The following is a 16,634-nucleotide window of genomic DNA, read 5'->3' on the forward strand; positions in this document are numbered from 1 at the left end:
CTGGATATGACCCCCCCACAATTTGGATATGCCCCCCCCAAACATGGACCTACCCCCTAAACCCTCCCCCCCAATTTGGATGTGCCCCCCCTAAACCTGATTCTACCCCCTAAACCCTCCCCCCCAATTTGGATGTGCCCCCCCTAAACCTGGATCTACCCCCCTAAACCCCACCCCAATTTGGATGTGCCCCCCCCCTAAACCTGGATCTACCCCTCTAAACCCGCACCCCCCCCCAATTTGGATGTGACCCCCCCCTCAAAATCTGGATCTATCCCCCTAAACCCCCTCCCCACCTCAATTTGGATGCACCTTCCCCGGATCTGGACATGCCCCCCCCCCCCCCCCAAATCTGGATACCACCCCCCCTCCCCCCAAATCTGGATGTGCCCCCCCGCTTTACTTCATCCGGGCGAGGAAGAGGAGGTGACGCACACCAGGAATAATCCCCGGGGGGGGGGGGTTATTAATAGCGGCCCCCCCACAGCCTCATTGTTCCCCCAAGGTCGCTGCTGAAAGGTGTTTCCCCCCCCTCCCCAACACTCCCTCCCGGAATCCCCCGGGACTGTGGGGTCCCTGCTGAGCCCTGAGCTCCCCCCGGCTTTGTTGGGAGGGGGTGAGGGGGTGGGAACAAGACACCCCAGTTTTTGGGGGGGGTGCCAGAACAGCTGGCGAGATGCTGGTCCCTGGGGGATGTGGGACGGGGGGGGGGGGGGGAGGACAAAAGCAGCTGTTTAACCCCCCCCCTCCTCCTCCTCCTCCTCCCTCAGCTCCTGCCCGCCCCCGGTGATTTGGGGGCGCAAACAGCTGCGGGGTCAGAGTCACTGTGCCCCCTCCCACCCCCCGCCACCCCTCCCCTCCTGCTGCTGCATTCCGAATTTATCCCAAAAAAGCCAAGTTTGGAGCGGGGGGAAGCAGGGCCAAGGGGACCCAGGAGTCCAGGAGGGACCAGGAGTCCCGGGGGGGACCCCAACGTTTTGCGGGGAGCCAGAGGTGTCCGGGGGGGACCCAGACTCTCAAGTGGCTGGGGGGACACCCAGGAGTCCGGGGGGGACACACACAGAAGCTTTTTGGGGGGGCGAACCATGGTTTAGGGGGGAAACCAGATGTCGGGGGGGGGGTCCAGATGTTCGGGGGGGGGGGGGAAGACACACGCCCAGGAGCCCGGGGGGATGCCCAAGATTTTTTGGGGCGAAGCAGGGGTTTGGGAGGAGAAGAAGGGATTTGGGGGGAGAAGAAGGGGTTTGGGGGGTATCCAGACCGGCTGGGGGGGGGACACCCCCAAGCTTTTGGGGAGAAGACAGGATTTTGAGGGGGGGCAGCAGGGTTTGGGAGGGGGGACCCAGATGTTCGGGGGGGGGCAAGCCGGAGCCCGAGGGGGGAACGATCTGAGCTTTTGGGAGGGAAAGCAGGGGGGAGAGGGGGACCAGGGCTTGGGGGGACAGGCAGACGTTGAAGGGGGGGTGACCCAGGAGTTGGGGGAGGGTGGGGGAGGGTGGACACCCAGGCGCCCGAGCTGGCCCCTGCTCTTCCTCCTCCTCCTCCTCCTCCTCATGGCCATCTTTGGCGATGGCTCAGAGATGGATCTCGCCGGGAGCGCGCAGGGCCACGTGCGCTGGGGGGTCCCGGGGGGGGGTCCCCAAATATGCCCATGAGGAATACGGACCCCCCCCACCCTCCCTCCCAAACGTGGGTGCAAGCAGAGTCGGGGGGCTGCGTGTGCGCGCACACGAGCGTGCAAAAGCGAGCCCGAGCGAGCCCAAACGTGCAAGCCAGGGGGGCCCGGGGGGGTAGGGTGGGGGTGCGCGTGAGCGCACACGAGTGTGCGTGGCCCCCCCCTTCTCCTTGCCCCCCCCAGGGCCTGACGATCTTATCGCACATTCCTGCTGCGCCCTCCCCCCCCCCCATTAACCCTTCGCAGCCCTAGGGGACGGGGGGGGGGGGGGGGAATTCCCAACCCCCGCCTGCTCCCCCCCCCGTGGGAGTGGGTGGATCCCCATCGCATTTTTTAAAGGGGGGAGGCACATTCCTCAGCGCCCCGGGAGGGGACACCCCAGGGAAGTGTCCCCAAATGCCCCCTGTCCCATAGCGGAATGGGGCTGGGGGAGATGCAAAGTCGGGGACTCCCCCTTCTTTGTCCCCAGCAGCCCCCCCGGGACGTGGGTGTGATCCCACGGGGGGAGGGGGGGGCAGCCCTGCCAGCATGGCCCCCGAGCAACAAGGTCCCCTCTGTTCTCCACACCCCGGGCACTGTCCCAGCCCCAAACCACCCCTCTGCCCCCCTTCCCCCCTGCCCCCGGCACAGGCATGACCCCCCACCCCCCCGGCCATCGCCAACAGACCCCCAGCCCCGCCTTGGGACCCCCCTCCGATCTAATAGGGGGTGCTCTGCCCCACCCTGCAACTCTTGGGGGGCACCCAAAGGTGTCACCCCTCCCCCCCCTCCACCTCACCCCAGCTGGGTGTGCCGACCCCTCCCAGGGTGTGACACCCCCACCCCCCCCCCGGGACACCCCCAGACGCAGGCCCCCCCGGGGGTATTTTGGGACAGTTATTTTTAGGGTGGCCGGCGCCACTCGTCACCCTTTAAATTTAGCCAGAGAGGGGGAAGGGGATTCAGGGGGTACAGCGTGGGCAGGCAGCACCCCAAAAGCAGGAGGAGCCCCTAGTAGTGGCCCCCACCCAGGGCGAGGGGGGCAGTGGGGTGCTAGGGGGGTGCAGGGACCCGTGGGTGACTTTGGGGAGTGATGGAGAACCTCTCTTCTGGCAGAGTCTGGGGTACCCCAATTCCCTGAGGGGACAGGACAGGGTATTGGGGACAACCCCACCCCCGGGCCTTAGGGGAACCCCAGTTACGTGAGGGGACAGAGCAGGGGTACCCCCCGTGTGCTCCTGGTCACCCCAAGCGCCTGAGGAGCAGACATGGGGCTGGGCACACCCTGGTCCCCGTTTGCGTTCATGGGGGGACCCCAACGCCAATTCGCAGCCGGGACAGGGCATGGGGTTGAGACCCCCCCCCAGTGCTCGAGGGGACCCCAGTTCTCTTAGGGGGTACTGGAGGATGGGGTACGGGGGGCAGACACCCCAAAATCCCTCAGGGACCGAGCACCCTCTTGCCCTTGGTGCCCAGGGAGGCTCCAGTACCCTGATGGGGCAGGGCGGGGTGCAGGGATCAGTACCCGGAGGGGGTACCCCAATTCCCGCAGCTCCATCTCGGGGTGGGGTACCCTAAATCCTTCGAACCCCAACTCCGGGGGGGGGGGCCCAACTCCTTTAGGGGATTCTCACTCCAGGGGTGGGGACGGGACCCTAAATCTTTCAAGGGACTCCAACTCCTTTAGGGGTACACCAGCTCCGAGGGGGATTGGGGAGGGGGAACCCCAGCCGTGTGGGGGGGACCCCAAATCGATTCTTCAAAGGATCTCAGAGCCAGGGGGGGAGGGGGACACGACATGGACCCCGTAATGGGGGGAGGGCCCCAACTCCGCGAGTGGACCCCAAATCTTTTAAGGGACCCCAACTCCTCCGAGGGACCCCAATCCCCGGGAGGGAGGGAGGGAGGGGGAACACAACACCCCGAGGCCGCGGGGGGGGACTCCAACTCCTTCAAGTGACCCCAGCTCCAGGGGGGAATCCCGACCCCTCCAGCCTCCCGCCTCAGCTCCTCCCTCCCGCCCCCTGCCCCACCGCCCCCGGGCGCCCCTCACTCACTCCGAGGACTGCTCCCAACAGCAGGAGGGCTCCGAGCGCCGCCGGCCGCCCCGGCCCCATTGCCCCGCTCCGGCCCAGCCGCTCCCGCTCCGCTCCCGGCCCCGCTCCGTGCCCCGCTCGGCTGCGGGCCCGCCCCGCCCCCTGGACACGCCCCGGACACGCCCAGTCCCGGGACAGGCGGGGCGGGGCCGACCGGCAGCGCGCGGCCACGGCGCGGTGGGGGGAACTTTTACGGGACGTGGGGAGAGGTGGGGACACCTTTGGGAACTTCTACGAGGGACACAGGGGGACACCGTGGGGACACCTCTGACAACTTCCAGGGGGACATGGGGTGCGTGGGGACATCGTGGGGACACCTTTGGGAACTTTTACAAGGGACACCGTGGGGACACCTCTGAGAACTTCCAGAGGGACACAGGATGCGTGGGGACAGTGTGAGGACACCTTTGGGAACTTCCAGGGGGACATGGGGTGCGTGGGGACAACGTGGGGACACCTTTGGGAACTTTTACAAGGGACACAGAAACACAGGGGGATACCATGGGGACACCTCTGAGAACTTCCAGAGGGACACAGGATGCATGGGGACAGTGTGAGGACACCTTTGGGAACTTCCAGGGGGACACGAGGTCTGTGGGGGTCATCGTGGGGACACCTTTGGGAACTTTTACAGGGACACAGGGGGACACTGGGGACACCTCTAGAAATTCCAGGGGTCACAGGGTCCATGGGGACACAGCAGGGACACCTCTGAGGACGTACACAGGGACATGGGATACACAGGAACACCGTGGGGACACCTCTAAGAACTTTTAAGGGACACGGAGGTGTGTGGGGACACCTCTGAGGATGTCCACAGGGACATGGGGTGCATGAGGGCACCATGAGGACACCTCTAGGAACTCCCATAGGGACATGGGGGGGTACATGGGGACACTGTGGGAACACCTCTGGGAACTTCTATGGGGACACAGGTGTGTGTGGGGACACTGGGGGTGCGTGGGGACATTGTGGAATATCTCTGTGCATGCCCACGAAGCCTCGAGTGTGTGTGGGGACAGAGTAGGGGACATGAGGGGGAACCTTTAGGAACTTGCAGGGGTGGTGGGAACACCATGAGGCAGCCCTTTTAACTCCCACGGGGCCACAGGCTGTGTGGGGATACCTCTGTGATGTTACACACGGTCATGGGGGTGTGTGGGGACAACGTGGGGACACCTCTGCGAACTCCCACGGGGACAAGGGGTGTGTGGAGACACGAGTGGGAACCTCTGTGAATTTCCTCGGGGACACAGGGGGTGAGTGAGGACACCAAGGACACCTCTGTGAGCTTCCACGGGGGACAAGGGAGGGTGTGAGGACACCGTGTGGACACCTCTGGGAACTCCCACAGGGGCATGGGATGTGTGGAGACACGAGTGGGAACCTCTGTGAACTTCCTCGGGGACACAGGGGTGAGTGGGGAAGCAAAGGACACCTCTGGGAACGTGCAGAGGGACACGGGGGGGGCGTGTGGGGACACCGTGTGGACACTTCTAGGAACTCCCATGGGGATGCAAGGTGCGTGGGGATGCCAGGGACACCTCTGGGAACTCCCACGGGGACACGGGGTCAGTGGGGACACCTCTGTGCATGCCCACGGGGTACAAGGGTGCATGGGAACACTAGGGGCAACCCCGTGCATGCCCACAGGGCTACAGGGGGCACCAGGGGCATGTGATGGTATGGAGGCTATAGGGGACACAGGAGGCTATAGGGGTACCAGGGGCATGAGGCTATGGAGGCTATAGGGGACAGAGGAGGCTATAGGGGTACCAGGGGCATGAGGCTATGGAGGCTATAGGGGACAGAGGAGGCTATAGGGGTACCAGGGGCATGAGGCTATGGAGGCTATAGGGGACAGAGGAGGCTATAGGGGTACCAGGGGCATGAGGCTATGGAGGCTATAGGGGACACTGGAGGCTATAGGGGTACCAGGGGCATGAGGCTCTGTGGAGGCTTTAGGGGACACAGGGGGCTACAGGAGGGCATCAGGGGCAAGGGGGGGATGTGAGGGATATGGGGAACACAGGAGGCCACAGGGGTACCAGGGGTGTGGGGCACTATGGGGCCTATAGGGGGCACATGAGGCTGTAGGGGCTGTGGGAGTACCAAGGGTGTGCAGCAGTGTGGGGCTATAGGGGACACAAGGAGCACAGCAGTGTGGGGCTATAGGGGACACAAGGAGCACAGCAGTGTGGGGCTGTAGGGGACACAAGGAGCACAGCAGTGTGGGGCTGTAGGGGACACAAGGAGCACAACAGTGTGGGGCTATAGGGGTCACAAGGAGCACAGCAGTGTGGGGCTATAGGGGACACAAGGAGCACAGCAGTGTGGGGCTATAAGGGACACCAGGAGCACAGCAGTGTGGGGCTGTAGGGGACACAAGGAGCACAGCAGAGAGGGGCTATAGGGGACACAAGGAGCACAGCAGTGTGGGGCTATAGGGGACACAAGGAGCACAGCAGTGTGGGGCTGTAGGGGACACAAGGAGCACAGCAGTGTGGGGCTATAGGGGACACAAGGAGCACAGCAGTGTGGGGCTATAGGGGACACAAGGAGCACAGCAGTGTGGGGCTGTAGGGGACACAAGGAGCACAGCAGTGTGGGGCTATAGGGGACACAAGGAGCACAGCAGTGTGGGGCTGTAGGGGACACAAGGAGCACAGCAGTGTGGGGCTGTAGGGGTCACAAGGAGCACAGCAGTGTGGGGCTATAGGGGACACAAGGAGCACAGCAGTGTGGGGCTGTAGGGGACACAAGGAGCACAGCAGTGTGGGGCTGTAGGGGACACAAGGAGCACAGCAGTGTGGGGCTGTAGGGGTCACAAGGAGCACAGCAGTGTGGGGCTATGGGGGACACAAGGAGCACAGCAGTGTGGGGCTATAGGGGACACAAGGAGCACAGCAGTGTGGGGCTATGGGGGACACAAGGAGCACAGCAGTGTGGGGCTGTAGGGGACACAAGGAGCACAGCAGTGTGGGGCTATAGGGGACACAAGGAGCACAGCAGTGTGGGGCTGTAGGGGACACAAGGAGCACAGCAGTGTGGGGCTATAGGGGACACAAGGAGCACAGCAGTGTGGGGCTATAGGGGACACAAGGAGCACAGCAGTGTGGGGCTATAGGGGACACAAGGAGCACAGCAGTGTGGGGCTGTAGGGGACACAAGGAGCACAGCAGTGTGGGGCTGTAGGGGACACAAGGAGCACAGCAGTGTGGGGCTATAGGGGACACAAGGAGCACAGCAGTGTGGGGCTGTAGGGGACACAAGGAGCACAGCAGTGTGGGGCTATGTGGGACACAAGGAGCACAGCAGTGTGGGGCTGTAGGGGACACAAGGAGCACAGCAGTGTGGGGCTATAGGGGACACAAGGAGCACAGCAGTGTGGGGCTGTAGGGGACACAAGGAGCACAGCAGTGTGGGGCTGTAGGGGTCACAAGGAGCACAGCAGTGTGGGGCTATAGGGGACACAAGGAGCACAGCAGTGTGGGGCTATAGGGGACACAAGGAGCACAGCAGTGTGGGGCTGTAGGGGACACAAGGAGCACAGCAGTGTGGGGCTATAGGGGACACAAGGAGCACAGCAGTGTGGGGCTATAGGGGACACAAGGAGCACAGCAGTGTGGGGCTGTAGGGGACACAAGGAGCACAGCAGTGTGGGGCTGTAGGGGACACAAGGAGCACAGCAGTGTGGGGCTTTAGGGGACACAAGGAGCACAGCAGTGTGGGGCTGTAGGGGTCACCAGGAGCACAGCAGTGTGGGGCTATAGGGGACACAAGGAGCACAGCAGTGTGGGGCTATAGGGGACACAAGGAGCACAGCAGTGTGGGGCTATAGGGGACACAAGGAGCACAGCAGTGTGGGGCTGTAGGGGACACAAGGAGCACAGCAGCCATGGGGCTATAAGGGACACAAGGAGCACAGTAGTGTGGGGCTATGGGGGACACAAGGAGCACAGCAGTATGGGGCTGTAGGGGACACAAGGAGCACAGCAGTGTGGGGCTATAGGGGACACAAGGAGCACAGCAGTGTGGGGCTATAGGGGACACAAGGAGCACAGCAGCCATTGGGCTATAGGGGACACAAGGAGCACAGCAGTGTGGGGCTATAGGGGACACAAGGAGCACAGCAGTGTGGGGCTATAGGGGACACAAGGAGCACAGCAGTGTGGGGCTATAGGGGACACAAGGAGCACAGCAGCCATTGGGCTATAGGGGACACAAGGAGCACAGCAGTGTGGGGCTATGGGGGACACAAGGAGCACAGCAGTGTGGGGCTATAGGGGACACAAGGAGCACAGCAGTGTGGGGCTGTAGGGGACACAAGGAGCACAGCAGTGTGGGGCTATAGGGGACACAAGGAGCACAGCAGCCATGGGGCTATAGGGGACACAAGGAGCACAGCAGTGTGGGGCTGTAGGGCACAGGAGGCTCTGGGGTGCCAAGCAGCTATAGGGGGCACAGGTGTTTGTAGAGAGACTGTCAGGCCCCAGGGGTGTGGGTGTTATGGGGGCACAGGGGGCTGTGAGGGGTGCCAGGTGCACTGGGGATTTTGGGGGGTACAGGGGGCAGAGGGACTGTGGGGTGCATGGGGGGAACAGGGCTATGGTGGTACCAGGACAGGAAGGTGTGGGGTCTGTGGGGAGGTTTTAGAGGCTAAGAGGGACACAGGGGGTATGGGGTGTAGGAGGGGGAGAGGTATGGAGCACTGAGTCCATGGGGGCCACAGAGGCCATATGGGAACACCAGGAGCCTGGGGGCACTGTGGGGGACAGAGGGGGCTATGGGGCCTGTGGGCACTGTGGGCATGGGTCCCATAGAGGACAGGAGGTTGTAGGGGCCATAGGGCTATAGGGTGGGGGTCTATAGGAGTTAGGGGGGCACTAGAGACAGGGAGGGTGTGGGATCTGTGGGGGACACAGGAGGGGTTATAGTGAGGGTGGGTAGCACCAGGGGTGGTAGGGCATCTCTAGGGGCACAAGTGCTATAGGGGCTGTGGGGGCACAAGGAGCAAGGGGGTCATGGGGTCTACAGGGGCAGAGGTGCTGGGGGGGGCACAAGGGACAGGGGGGTCTGGGGCCTATAGGGGCACGGGAGCTATAGGGACTATGGGGGGCATCAGATGCAGGGGAGTATGGGGTCTATGGGGGCACAGAGGGGATATGGGGAGCACCAGGGACAGGGGGGTCTGGAGTCTCATAGGGGCACAGCAGGGTTATAGGAGCTATGGGGGGCACCAGGGACAGGGAGTCTGGGGTCTCATAGGGACACAGCAGGGTTATAGGAGCTATGGGGGGCACCAGGGACAGGGGGGTCTGGGGTCTATAGGGACACAGGGGTCCATAGGGTCTTGTCTGGGAGTGCTGGCAAGGGTGCCAGGTGCCACGTCCCCCCCTAGGCCGGGGTTAATGGTTAACCCCCCGCAGCTGAGTGCTGGGTGCCCGTTCCCAGGGGTGCCCTTGGGTGCCCCTATTTAAGGCCAGCAGCAGCCCTGGGCCTCCCAGCCGATCCAAGACAAGATGCTGAGCTTCCTGCTGCTGCTGGTGGCCGGCGGTAAGATGTCCCCAAGCCCCAGCCCCACGTCCCCAGCCCTCCCGCACCTCGTGTCCCCAGTCCGGGGCAGGGTGCTGGGTGCCCACCGGGTGACGATGCCATCCCACAGCCCAGGCTGCCGTGCTGCCCGACTCCCGGGTGGTCAATGGGGAGGATGCTGTCCCCTACAGCTGGCCCTGGCAGGTGAGTGGGCAGGGAGGGGACAGCTTGGGGGGGATGTGTTGGCACCCGTGGGCACTGCGTGGCACCCACCGGTGTCCCTGCAGATCTCTCTGCAGTACCAGAGCAGTGGTACCTACAGGCACACCTGCGGGGGCAGCCTGATCGCACCCAGCTGGGTGATGACAGCCGCGCACTGCATCTCGTGAGGCACCACCGGGGGGCGCTGCGGGGGCTGCGGGCACGGGCGGGGGGCAGGAGGGGGGCGGGAGGGGACGTGGGGGTGCAGGGATGGGTGCACAGAGGGTGTGCAGGGCGTTGGAGCGCAGGGACGGGTGCCAGAGGGGGGGCAGAGATGGGTGCTGGGGGGCAGGGATGGATGCAGGAGGGATGCAGGAGGGGAAGCAGGGTGCTGGGGTACGAAGATGGCTGCTGGAGGGGTGCTGGGGTGCAGAGATGGGTGCTGGAGTTTAGGAATGGGTGCAGGAGGGGACGTGGGTGCAGGAGGGGTGCAGGGATAGGTGCAGGAGGGGAAGCAGGGTGCTGGGGTACAGAGATGGGTGCCAGAGGGGATATGGGGTGCAAGAAGGGATATGGGGTGCAAGAGGGGACATGAGGTTTACGAGTGGGTGCAGGAGGAGTGCAGCAGGAGATGCAGGGTGCTGGGGTGCAGGGATGGGTGCAGGAGGGGTGCAGGTGCATGGAGGGCATGCAGGGATGGGTGCAGGGGTGATGCACTGGGCAGGATGGGTGCAGGAGGGGATTGCTGGGTGTGAGGTGGATGCACAGAGGGAGTGCTGGGGGCAGGGATGGATTCTGGGTGCATGGAGAGGGTGCTGGGGGCAGGGATAGATGCTGAGTGCATGAAGGAGGTGCTGGGGGCAGGGATGGATTCTGGGTGCATGGAGAGGGTGCTGGGGGCAGGGATGGATTCTGGGTGCATGGAGAGGGTCCTGGGTGCAGGGATGGATTCTGGGTGCATGGAGAGGGTGCTGGGGGCAGGGATAGATTCTGAGTGCATGAAGGAGGTGCTGGGGGCAGGGATGGATTCTGGGTGCATGGAGAGGGTGCTGGGGGCAGGGATAGATTCTGAGTGCATCAAGGAGGTGCTGAGTGCAGGAATGGATTCTGGGTGCATGGAGGTGGTGCTGGGTGCAGGGATGGATTCTGGGTGCATGGAGGAGCTGCTTGGTGCAGGGAAGGCTGCAGGAGGGCTGCAGCACCCTGAGGTGCCACCAGACACATGGTGTGCCCCTCTGTCCCCGGGCAGCTCCACGCGCACCTACCAGGTGGTGCTGGGCGAGTTCGACATAGGCGCTGCAGAGGGTCCTGAGCAGACCATCCCCGTGGCCTCTGACGGCATCTTTGTCCACCCCGAATGGCGAAGCTCCTGCGTGGCCTGCGGGTGAGCGCAGAGTCCCCGGCTGCGGGGGAGGGTCGGATGGGGACACTGTCCCCAGCGGTCCCCTCTGTACCTCGTGTGTCCCTGCGCAGCAATGACATCGCCCTGCTGAAGCTGCAGCGCCCGGCCCTGCTCAACACCCAGGTGCAGGTCGGGCACCTGCCCCCTGCGGGCACCGTGCTGCCCGATGGCTACCCCTGCTACCTGAGCGGCTGGGGGCGCATCGCCAGTGAGTGCGGGCACACGGCGGGCACGGGCACGGAGCGAGGGGTGGGGAGATGGAGGACTGGAGGGCTTGAAGCGTTTGAGGATGGGTGGAGGGGTGGAGGGAAGGAAGGATGAAGGGAGGAAGGGAAAGAGGGAATGGAAGGAGAGAGGGAGGGATGGAGGGAGGAAAGGAGGGAGGGATGGAGGGAGGAAAGGAGGGAGGGAGAAATAGAGGAATGGAGGGAGGGAGAAATAGGGGGATGGGGGGATGGAGGGTTGGAGAGAGGGATAGAAGGATCGAGGGATGGATGGAGAGATGGAGGGAGGGATGGAAGGAGGGAGGGAGAGGAAGAATGAATGGGAGGATGGAGGGAGGGATAGAGGGACGGAGGGAGAGAGGGAGGGATGGAGGGAGCAAAGGAGGGAGGGAAAAATAGAGGGGTGGCGGGATGGAGAGAGGGATAGAGGGCTTCAGGGATGGATGGATGGAGGGAAGGAGGGAGAGAGGAATGAATGGAAGGATGAAGGGAGGGAGAGAGGGAGGGATAGAGGGGTGGACGGATGGAAGGAGAGTGGATGGATGGATGCGTGGATGAGTGCTGGGATGGATGGAGGAATGGATGGGGAGATAGAGAGAGGGATGGAGGGATGGAAGCAGGGATGAGAAGCTGGCTGGGGAGCCGGAGAAAGGAGGGATGAGGCCGTGGGTGGACGGATGGGCGGACGGCAAGCCGGGGGTGGTGAGGGCCAGCAGGGAGGACAGGAGGTGCCCACCCCCGGCCGCACTAACGCCCGGCTGGCAGCGGGGGGCCCTCTGCCCGACCGGCTGCAGCAGGCCCTGCTGCCCGTGGTGGACTTCGAGCACTGCACGCAGCCCGACTGGTGGGGAGCGCTCTCCATCCGCCGCACCATGATCTGCGCCGGCGGCGGCCGGCGGGCAGGCTGCAACGTGAGTGCCAGCCTGCGGCGGGGGGCACGCTGGGGACGCCCCTACCCCCGCCTGGCACTCACACACACACACACACCCCCCCCCCCCGCTCACCCCGCACCCCAGGGCGACTCCGGAGGGCCCCTGAACTGCCAGGCTGAGGATGGGACCTGGCAGGTGCATGGCATCGCCAGCTTCGTCTCCGCGCTGGGCTGCAATACCGAGAAGAAGCCAACAGTCTTCACCCGGGTGTCTGCCTTCGAGGACTGGATCAACGAGGTGGGCACAGCTGCCAGCGTGCCAGGGTGTCATGGTGCCAGGGCACCAGGGTGCAGGGCTGTCATAATGTTGGGGTACTGGGGTGCCGGGGTACTGGGGTGCCAGGGTACTGGGGTGCCAGGGTGCTGGGGCAATGGGATGCCATGGTGCCAGGGTGCTAGTGACCTGGGGTGTTGGGGGCCATGGTGCCAGGGTGCTGGGGCAATGCGGTGCCTTGGTGCCAGGGTGCTAGTGACCTGGGGTGTCAGGGGGCCATGGTGCCAGGGTGTCAAGGAGTCAGGGTGCCAAGTCATCAGGGTGCTGGGCTGGCATAATGTTGGGGTACTGGGGTGCCAGAGTACTGGGGCAGTGGGATGCCGTGGTGCCAGGGTATTAGTGCCCTGAGGCATCAGAGGGCCATGGTGCCAGAGTGTCAAGGTGTCAGGGTACCAGGGCACCTGCATGCTGGGCTGGCATAATGTTGGGTTTCTGGGGTGCCAGGGTGCTGTGGTGCTGGAGTGCCGGCATGCTGGGGCAATGGGATGCCATGGTGCCAAGGTGCTAGTAACCTTGGGGTGTTGGGGGCCGTGGTGCCAGGGTGCTGGGGCAACAGGGTGCCATGATGTCACGGTGCTAGTGCCAGGGCACCTGGGTGCTGGGCTGGCATAATATTGGGATACTGGGGTACCGGATGCCAGGGTGTCAATATCTCAGGGTGCTGGGGTGCCAGGGCACAGGGCTGGTGGAGTATTGGAATGCCATGCAGCTGAGGTAGCAGGGCATTGGGGTGCCAAGGTGCCAGAGCACCCAGACACCAGGGAGCCAGAGTATCAGTATGTCTGGGGTGCCAGGGCACAAGGCCTTGGGGGTACTGGGGTGCCAAGGTGCCAGAACGCTAGGATCCTAGTGCTGAGGTACCAAGGCACTGGGTGCTTGGATGCCATCATGTTGGGCTAAGAGGGTGCCAGCATGCTGAGGTACCAGGGCTTTGGGGTGCCATGGTGCCAAGGTATAGTGGTGCTGTGGTACCAGGGTACAAGGATGCTGAGACACCAGGGTGCCACGGCACAGGAGTGCCAGGGTAATGGAGCTGGGGAGCTGAGTGATGGGATGCCAGGGTACTGGGGTGCTGCAGTGTCAGAATGCCAAGGTGCCATGGGGTTCAGGCTGTTAGAGTACCAGGGTGCTGGGTGCCACGGTGCTGGGTGCCACAGTGCTGGGGTGCCAGAGTGCTGCACCCCCCTGAGGAGCTTCTCCTTTCCAGGTCGTGAGCCAGCACTGAGCGTGGCAGCAGCAGTGGTGACCTCCCAGCCTGGCATCGGGCAAATAAACCACAGCTCTGGCACCATCTAGCTTTCTGTGCTGGGGTGTGGGCACACATGGGGTAGTGGCATGGGGGTGTTGGGTGGCACTGGCTGAGCAGACATGGGAAGCAGCCAGAGGTGCCCAGATACCATGGGGAGGGGCATCTGAAGACAGCCAGGTGCCATGGGGACAAGCACCGCAAGGTGCCCTGTGAGATGGGCACTGTGAGGCACCGTGATGCCACAAGGACAGGCACCTCGGGGGGGCTCGGTGCCACAGGGATGGGACCCTGAGGACACAGGGGTGGCATCAGCCACGTGTCCTGCTGCCACCGTGCCACAGAGACAAGCACTCAGGAACACCCAGATATCGTGGGCACTGGCACCCAGAGATGTCTCAGTGGCACAGGGATGGGCACCCAGATGCCACAGGGATGATTTGCTCTTAGGAACCACAATGCCATGGGGATGGGCACACACAGGTGCCAAGATATCGTGGGAATGGCTACTGGGAGGACACAGGGATGGCCTCAGCCATGTGCCCTGCTGCCACAGTGATGGGCACCCAGTGCCACCCCAGTGCCATAGGAGCCTAAGAAGCCATGATACCATGGGTACTCAGAGGCATTCCAGTGCCACAGGGATGGGCACCCAGATACCATGGGGACTGACTGCCCTGAGAAGCCCATGGTGCCACAAGGATGCCACAGGGTGCCACAGGGATGGGCCCCCAGGGATGCCCTGAATCTATGGGCATGGGCAACAGCAGACACACAGATACCATGGGGATGGGTACACTCAGATGCCCTATTACCATGGGGACAGGCACCCAGATGCCACAGGGACCGTTCACCCTGAGGAGCTGTGATACCACCAGGATGGGCACCCAGTGACACTCATGTGCCAAGGGAACAAGCACCTCGAGATGCCCTGAAGCCATGGGCATGGGCACCCAATGACACCCATGTGCCAAGGGGACATGCACTCCTAGGTGCCCTGAAGCCAGGGGGATGGGAACCCAGTGACACTCATGTGCCAAGGGGACAAGCACCCCTAGGTGCCCTGAAGCCATGGGCATGGGGACCATGAGGACTCGGGGATGGCCTCAGCCACGTGCCCTGCTGCCCCCTCCCAGTGCTGGGCACCCGGCGGACACCCTGCGCACCCCAGGACTGGTCCCCTCAAGGCGCCCCGAAGCCAGGGGGATGCCCCCTGAGGTGCCCCAGGCCGCCCGTGGCTGTGGCTCCTTCCCGACCCGGCGGTCGCTTCGCAACGGCTGGCACCGGCGCGTGACCGCCAACAAAGAGCCCTTTCAGCGGCCACCCTGTCGTGCCAGCACCCCCGGGACCCCCGGCCGGGGCACACAGCAAGCGCCGGGCACCCGACGGGCATGGGTACGGCCAGCAGCGCCCCCCCCCCCGGCTCCCGCCCGCCGGCCGCGGGGCTGGGGTGGAAAATCCCCAGGGCGGGCGCGGGGGCTGTATAAGTTTTATTGTCCCCTTGTCGCCGCAGGACCTTTGCCCTCCCCGCCGCGGCCCTGCCGCTCCGGCCCTTTGCCCCAGCTGGGGGGGCTGAGGCCGCCCCAACTCGTGACACCCTTGCACAAGTTGGGTGCTGCCCCGGGCACCCTACCCCCTGCCCTGCCGGAGGCCCCGGGCTGGGGGCACACCTGCAGGGGGCACCTCAGCTAGTGGCACCCCGAGGGCTCTTATGGGCACCGGCTCTGACCCCCCCCCAGTGCTGGTGGTGTGAATTGGTGTGAAAGGGCACAGGGATGTGCTGCCCACCACTGGCAGCAGGTGCCAGGGGCTGGTGTGGGTGCTGTGAGCATCATGTGGGTGCTGTGAGACTGGTGGGGGTGCTACGAGCCTGGCATGAGTACTGTGAGCACGGCATAGATGCTGTGAGGCTGGCATATGTTCTACGAGCCTGGCATGGGTGCTATGCGCATGGTGTGGGTGCTGTGAGACTGGCACAGGTGCTGTGAGCATGGCATATATGCTGTGAGACTGGCATACATTCTACAAGCCTGGCATGGGTGCTGTGAGCATGGTGTGGGTGCTGTGAGCCTGGCATGGGTGCTGTGAGACTGGCATGGGTGCTACGAGCATGGTGTGGATGCTGTGAGACTAGCATGGGTTCTGCAAACCTGGCATAGGTGCCGTGAGCATGGTGTGGGTGCTGTGAGACTGGCATGGGAGCTGTGAGCATGGCACAGATGCTGTGAGACTGGCATGGGTACTATGAGCATAGTACAGGTAGTGTAGGACTGATATGGCTGCCAAGAGACTGGTGTGGGTGCTGAAAAGCTGGCACAGGTGCTTGTGAGCCTGTTATGGGTGCTGCAAGCCGGGCATGGGTGCTACAAAAGTGGAATGGGTGCTGTGAGCATGGCATGGGGGGTACAAGACTGCCATGCGTACTGTGAACCTGGCATGGCTGGTGCAAGACTGCCACGGGTGCTAAAAAGCATGGTAGGAATGTTGCAAAGCCTGGGATGGGAGCTGCCAGCCTGATACAGGTGGCACAAGCCTGGTATGGGTGCTACGAGCATGGTGTGGGTGCTGTGAGGATGGTATGGGTGCCGTGAGCATGGCATGGGTGCTCCAAGCCTGATGTGGGCGGTGCAAGCCTGGCATGGGTGTGCGAGCACAGCATGGGCAGTGCAAGCTTGGCATGGGTGGTGCAAACCTACTAAGGGTGCTACAAGGCTGGCAAAGGTGCCATAAGTGTAGCATGAGTGGTCCACACCTGGCAAGGGTACCATCAGCCTGGCACGGGTGCTGCAAGACTGGAACGGGTGCTTGCGAGCCTGGCATCAGCGCTGTGACCCTGGCACTGGTCCTGTGAGCCTGGCACGAGGCCTTCGAGCCTGGCACGAGTGCTGCGGGGCTGGCACGGGTGCTGCGGGGCTGGCATGGCCCCCCCCCAGCTCCCCCCCCCCCCCCCAGCTATCAGGGCAGCTCCTCCCTCGCCGGTGGTGCCAACCGCCTCCGAAAAGCCTGGTGGCCTCTGGCCGGACCCACCCCCGTGGGGGTGACTCAGCCGCCGAGGCCCTTCCTTATATAAC

General features: G+C 63.8%; 2 protein-coding genes across 2 annotated transcripts in view; one reads left to right on the top strand and one right to left on the bottom strand.

The window, feature by feature from the left end:
• HSPG2 (heparan sulfate proteoglycan 2) overlaps positions 1–3,771 on the bottom strand; it is a 65,414-nt gene extending 61,643 nt beyond the window's left edge. The window contains exon 1 of the mRNA XM_054395119.1: positions 3,712–3,771. Coding sequence (XP_054251094.1) covers positions 3,712–3,771 — 60 coding nt within the window. The remainder of the gene's footprint in view (positions 1–3,711) is intronic.
• Positions 3,772–9,272: 5,501 nt separating this feature from the next.
• On the top strand, positions 9,273–16,633 carry LOC128977368 (proproteinase E-like). Its single transcript, XM_054394877.1, has 9 exons — positions 9,273–9,306; positions 9,416–9,489; positions 9,573–9,670; positions 10,736–10,870; positions 10,960–11,096; positions 11,878–12,023; positions 12,129–12,307; positions 14,700–14,958; positions 16,523–16,633. Exons 1-9 carry the CDS (start codon positions 9,273–9,275, stop codon positions 16,631–16,633), a joined length of 1,173 nt encoding a protein of 390 aa, XP_054250852.1.
• The last annotated feature ends 1 nt before the right edge of the window (position 16,634 follows it).

This window comes from Indicator indicator, chromosome 32 (genome assembly GCF_027791375.1).
Source record: "Indicator indicator isolate 239-I01 chromosome 32, UM_Iind_1.1, whole genome shotgun sequence".
NCBI lineage: Eukaryota > Metazoa > Chordata > Aves > Piciformes > Indicatoridae > Indicator > Indicator indicator.

What these genes read in the sequence shown, in the direction of transcription:
- LOC128977368 (XM_054394877.1), top strand. Translation starts at nt 9,273, where the DNA reads ATGCTGAGCTTCCTGCTGCTGCTGGTGGCCGGCG. An exon ending in GCTGCTGCTGGTGGCCGGCG is followed by an intron (nt 9,307 to 9,415) that starts GTAAGATGTCCC and finishes GCCATCCCACAG; the next exon opens with CCCAGGCTGCCGTGCTGCCC. An exon ending in CGGGCACCCGACGGGCATGG is followed by an intron (nt 14,959 to 16,522) that starts GTACGGCCAGCA and finishes CCCAGCTATCAG; the next exon opens with GGCAGCTCCTCCCTCGCCGG.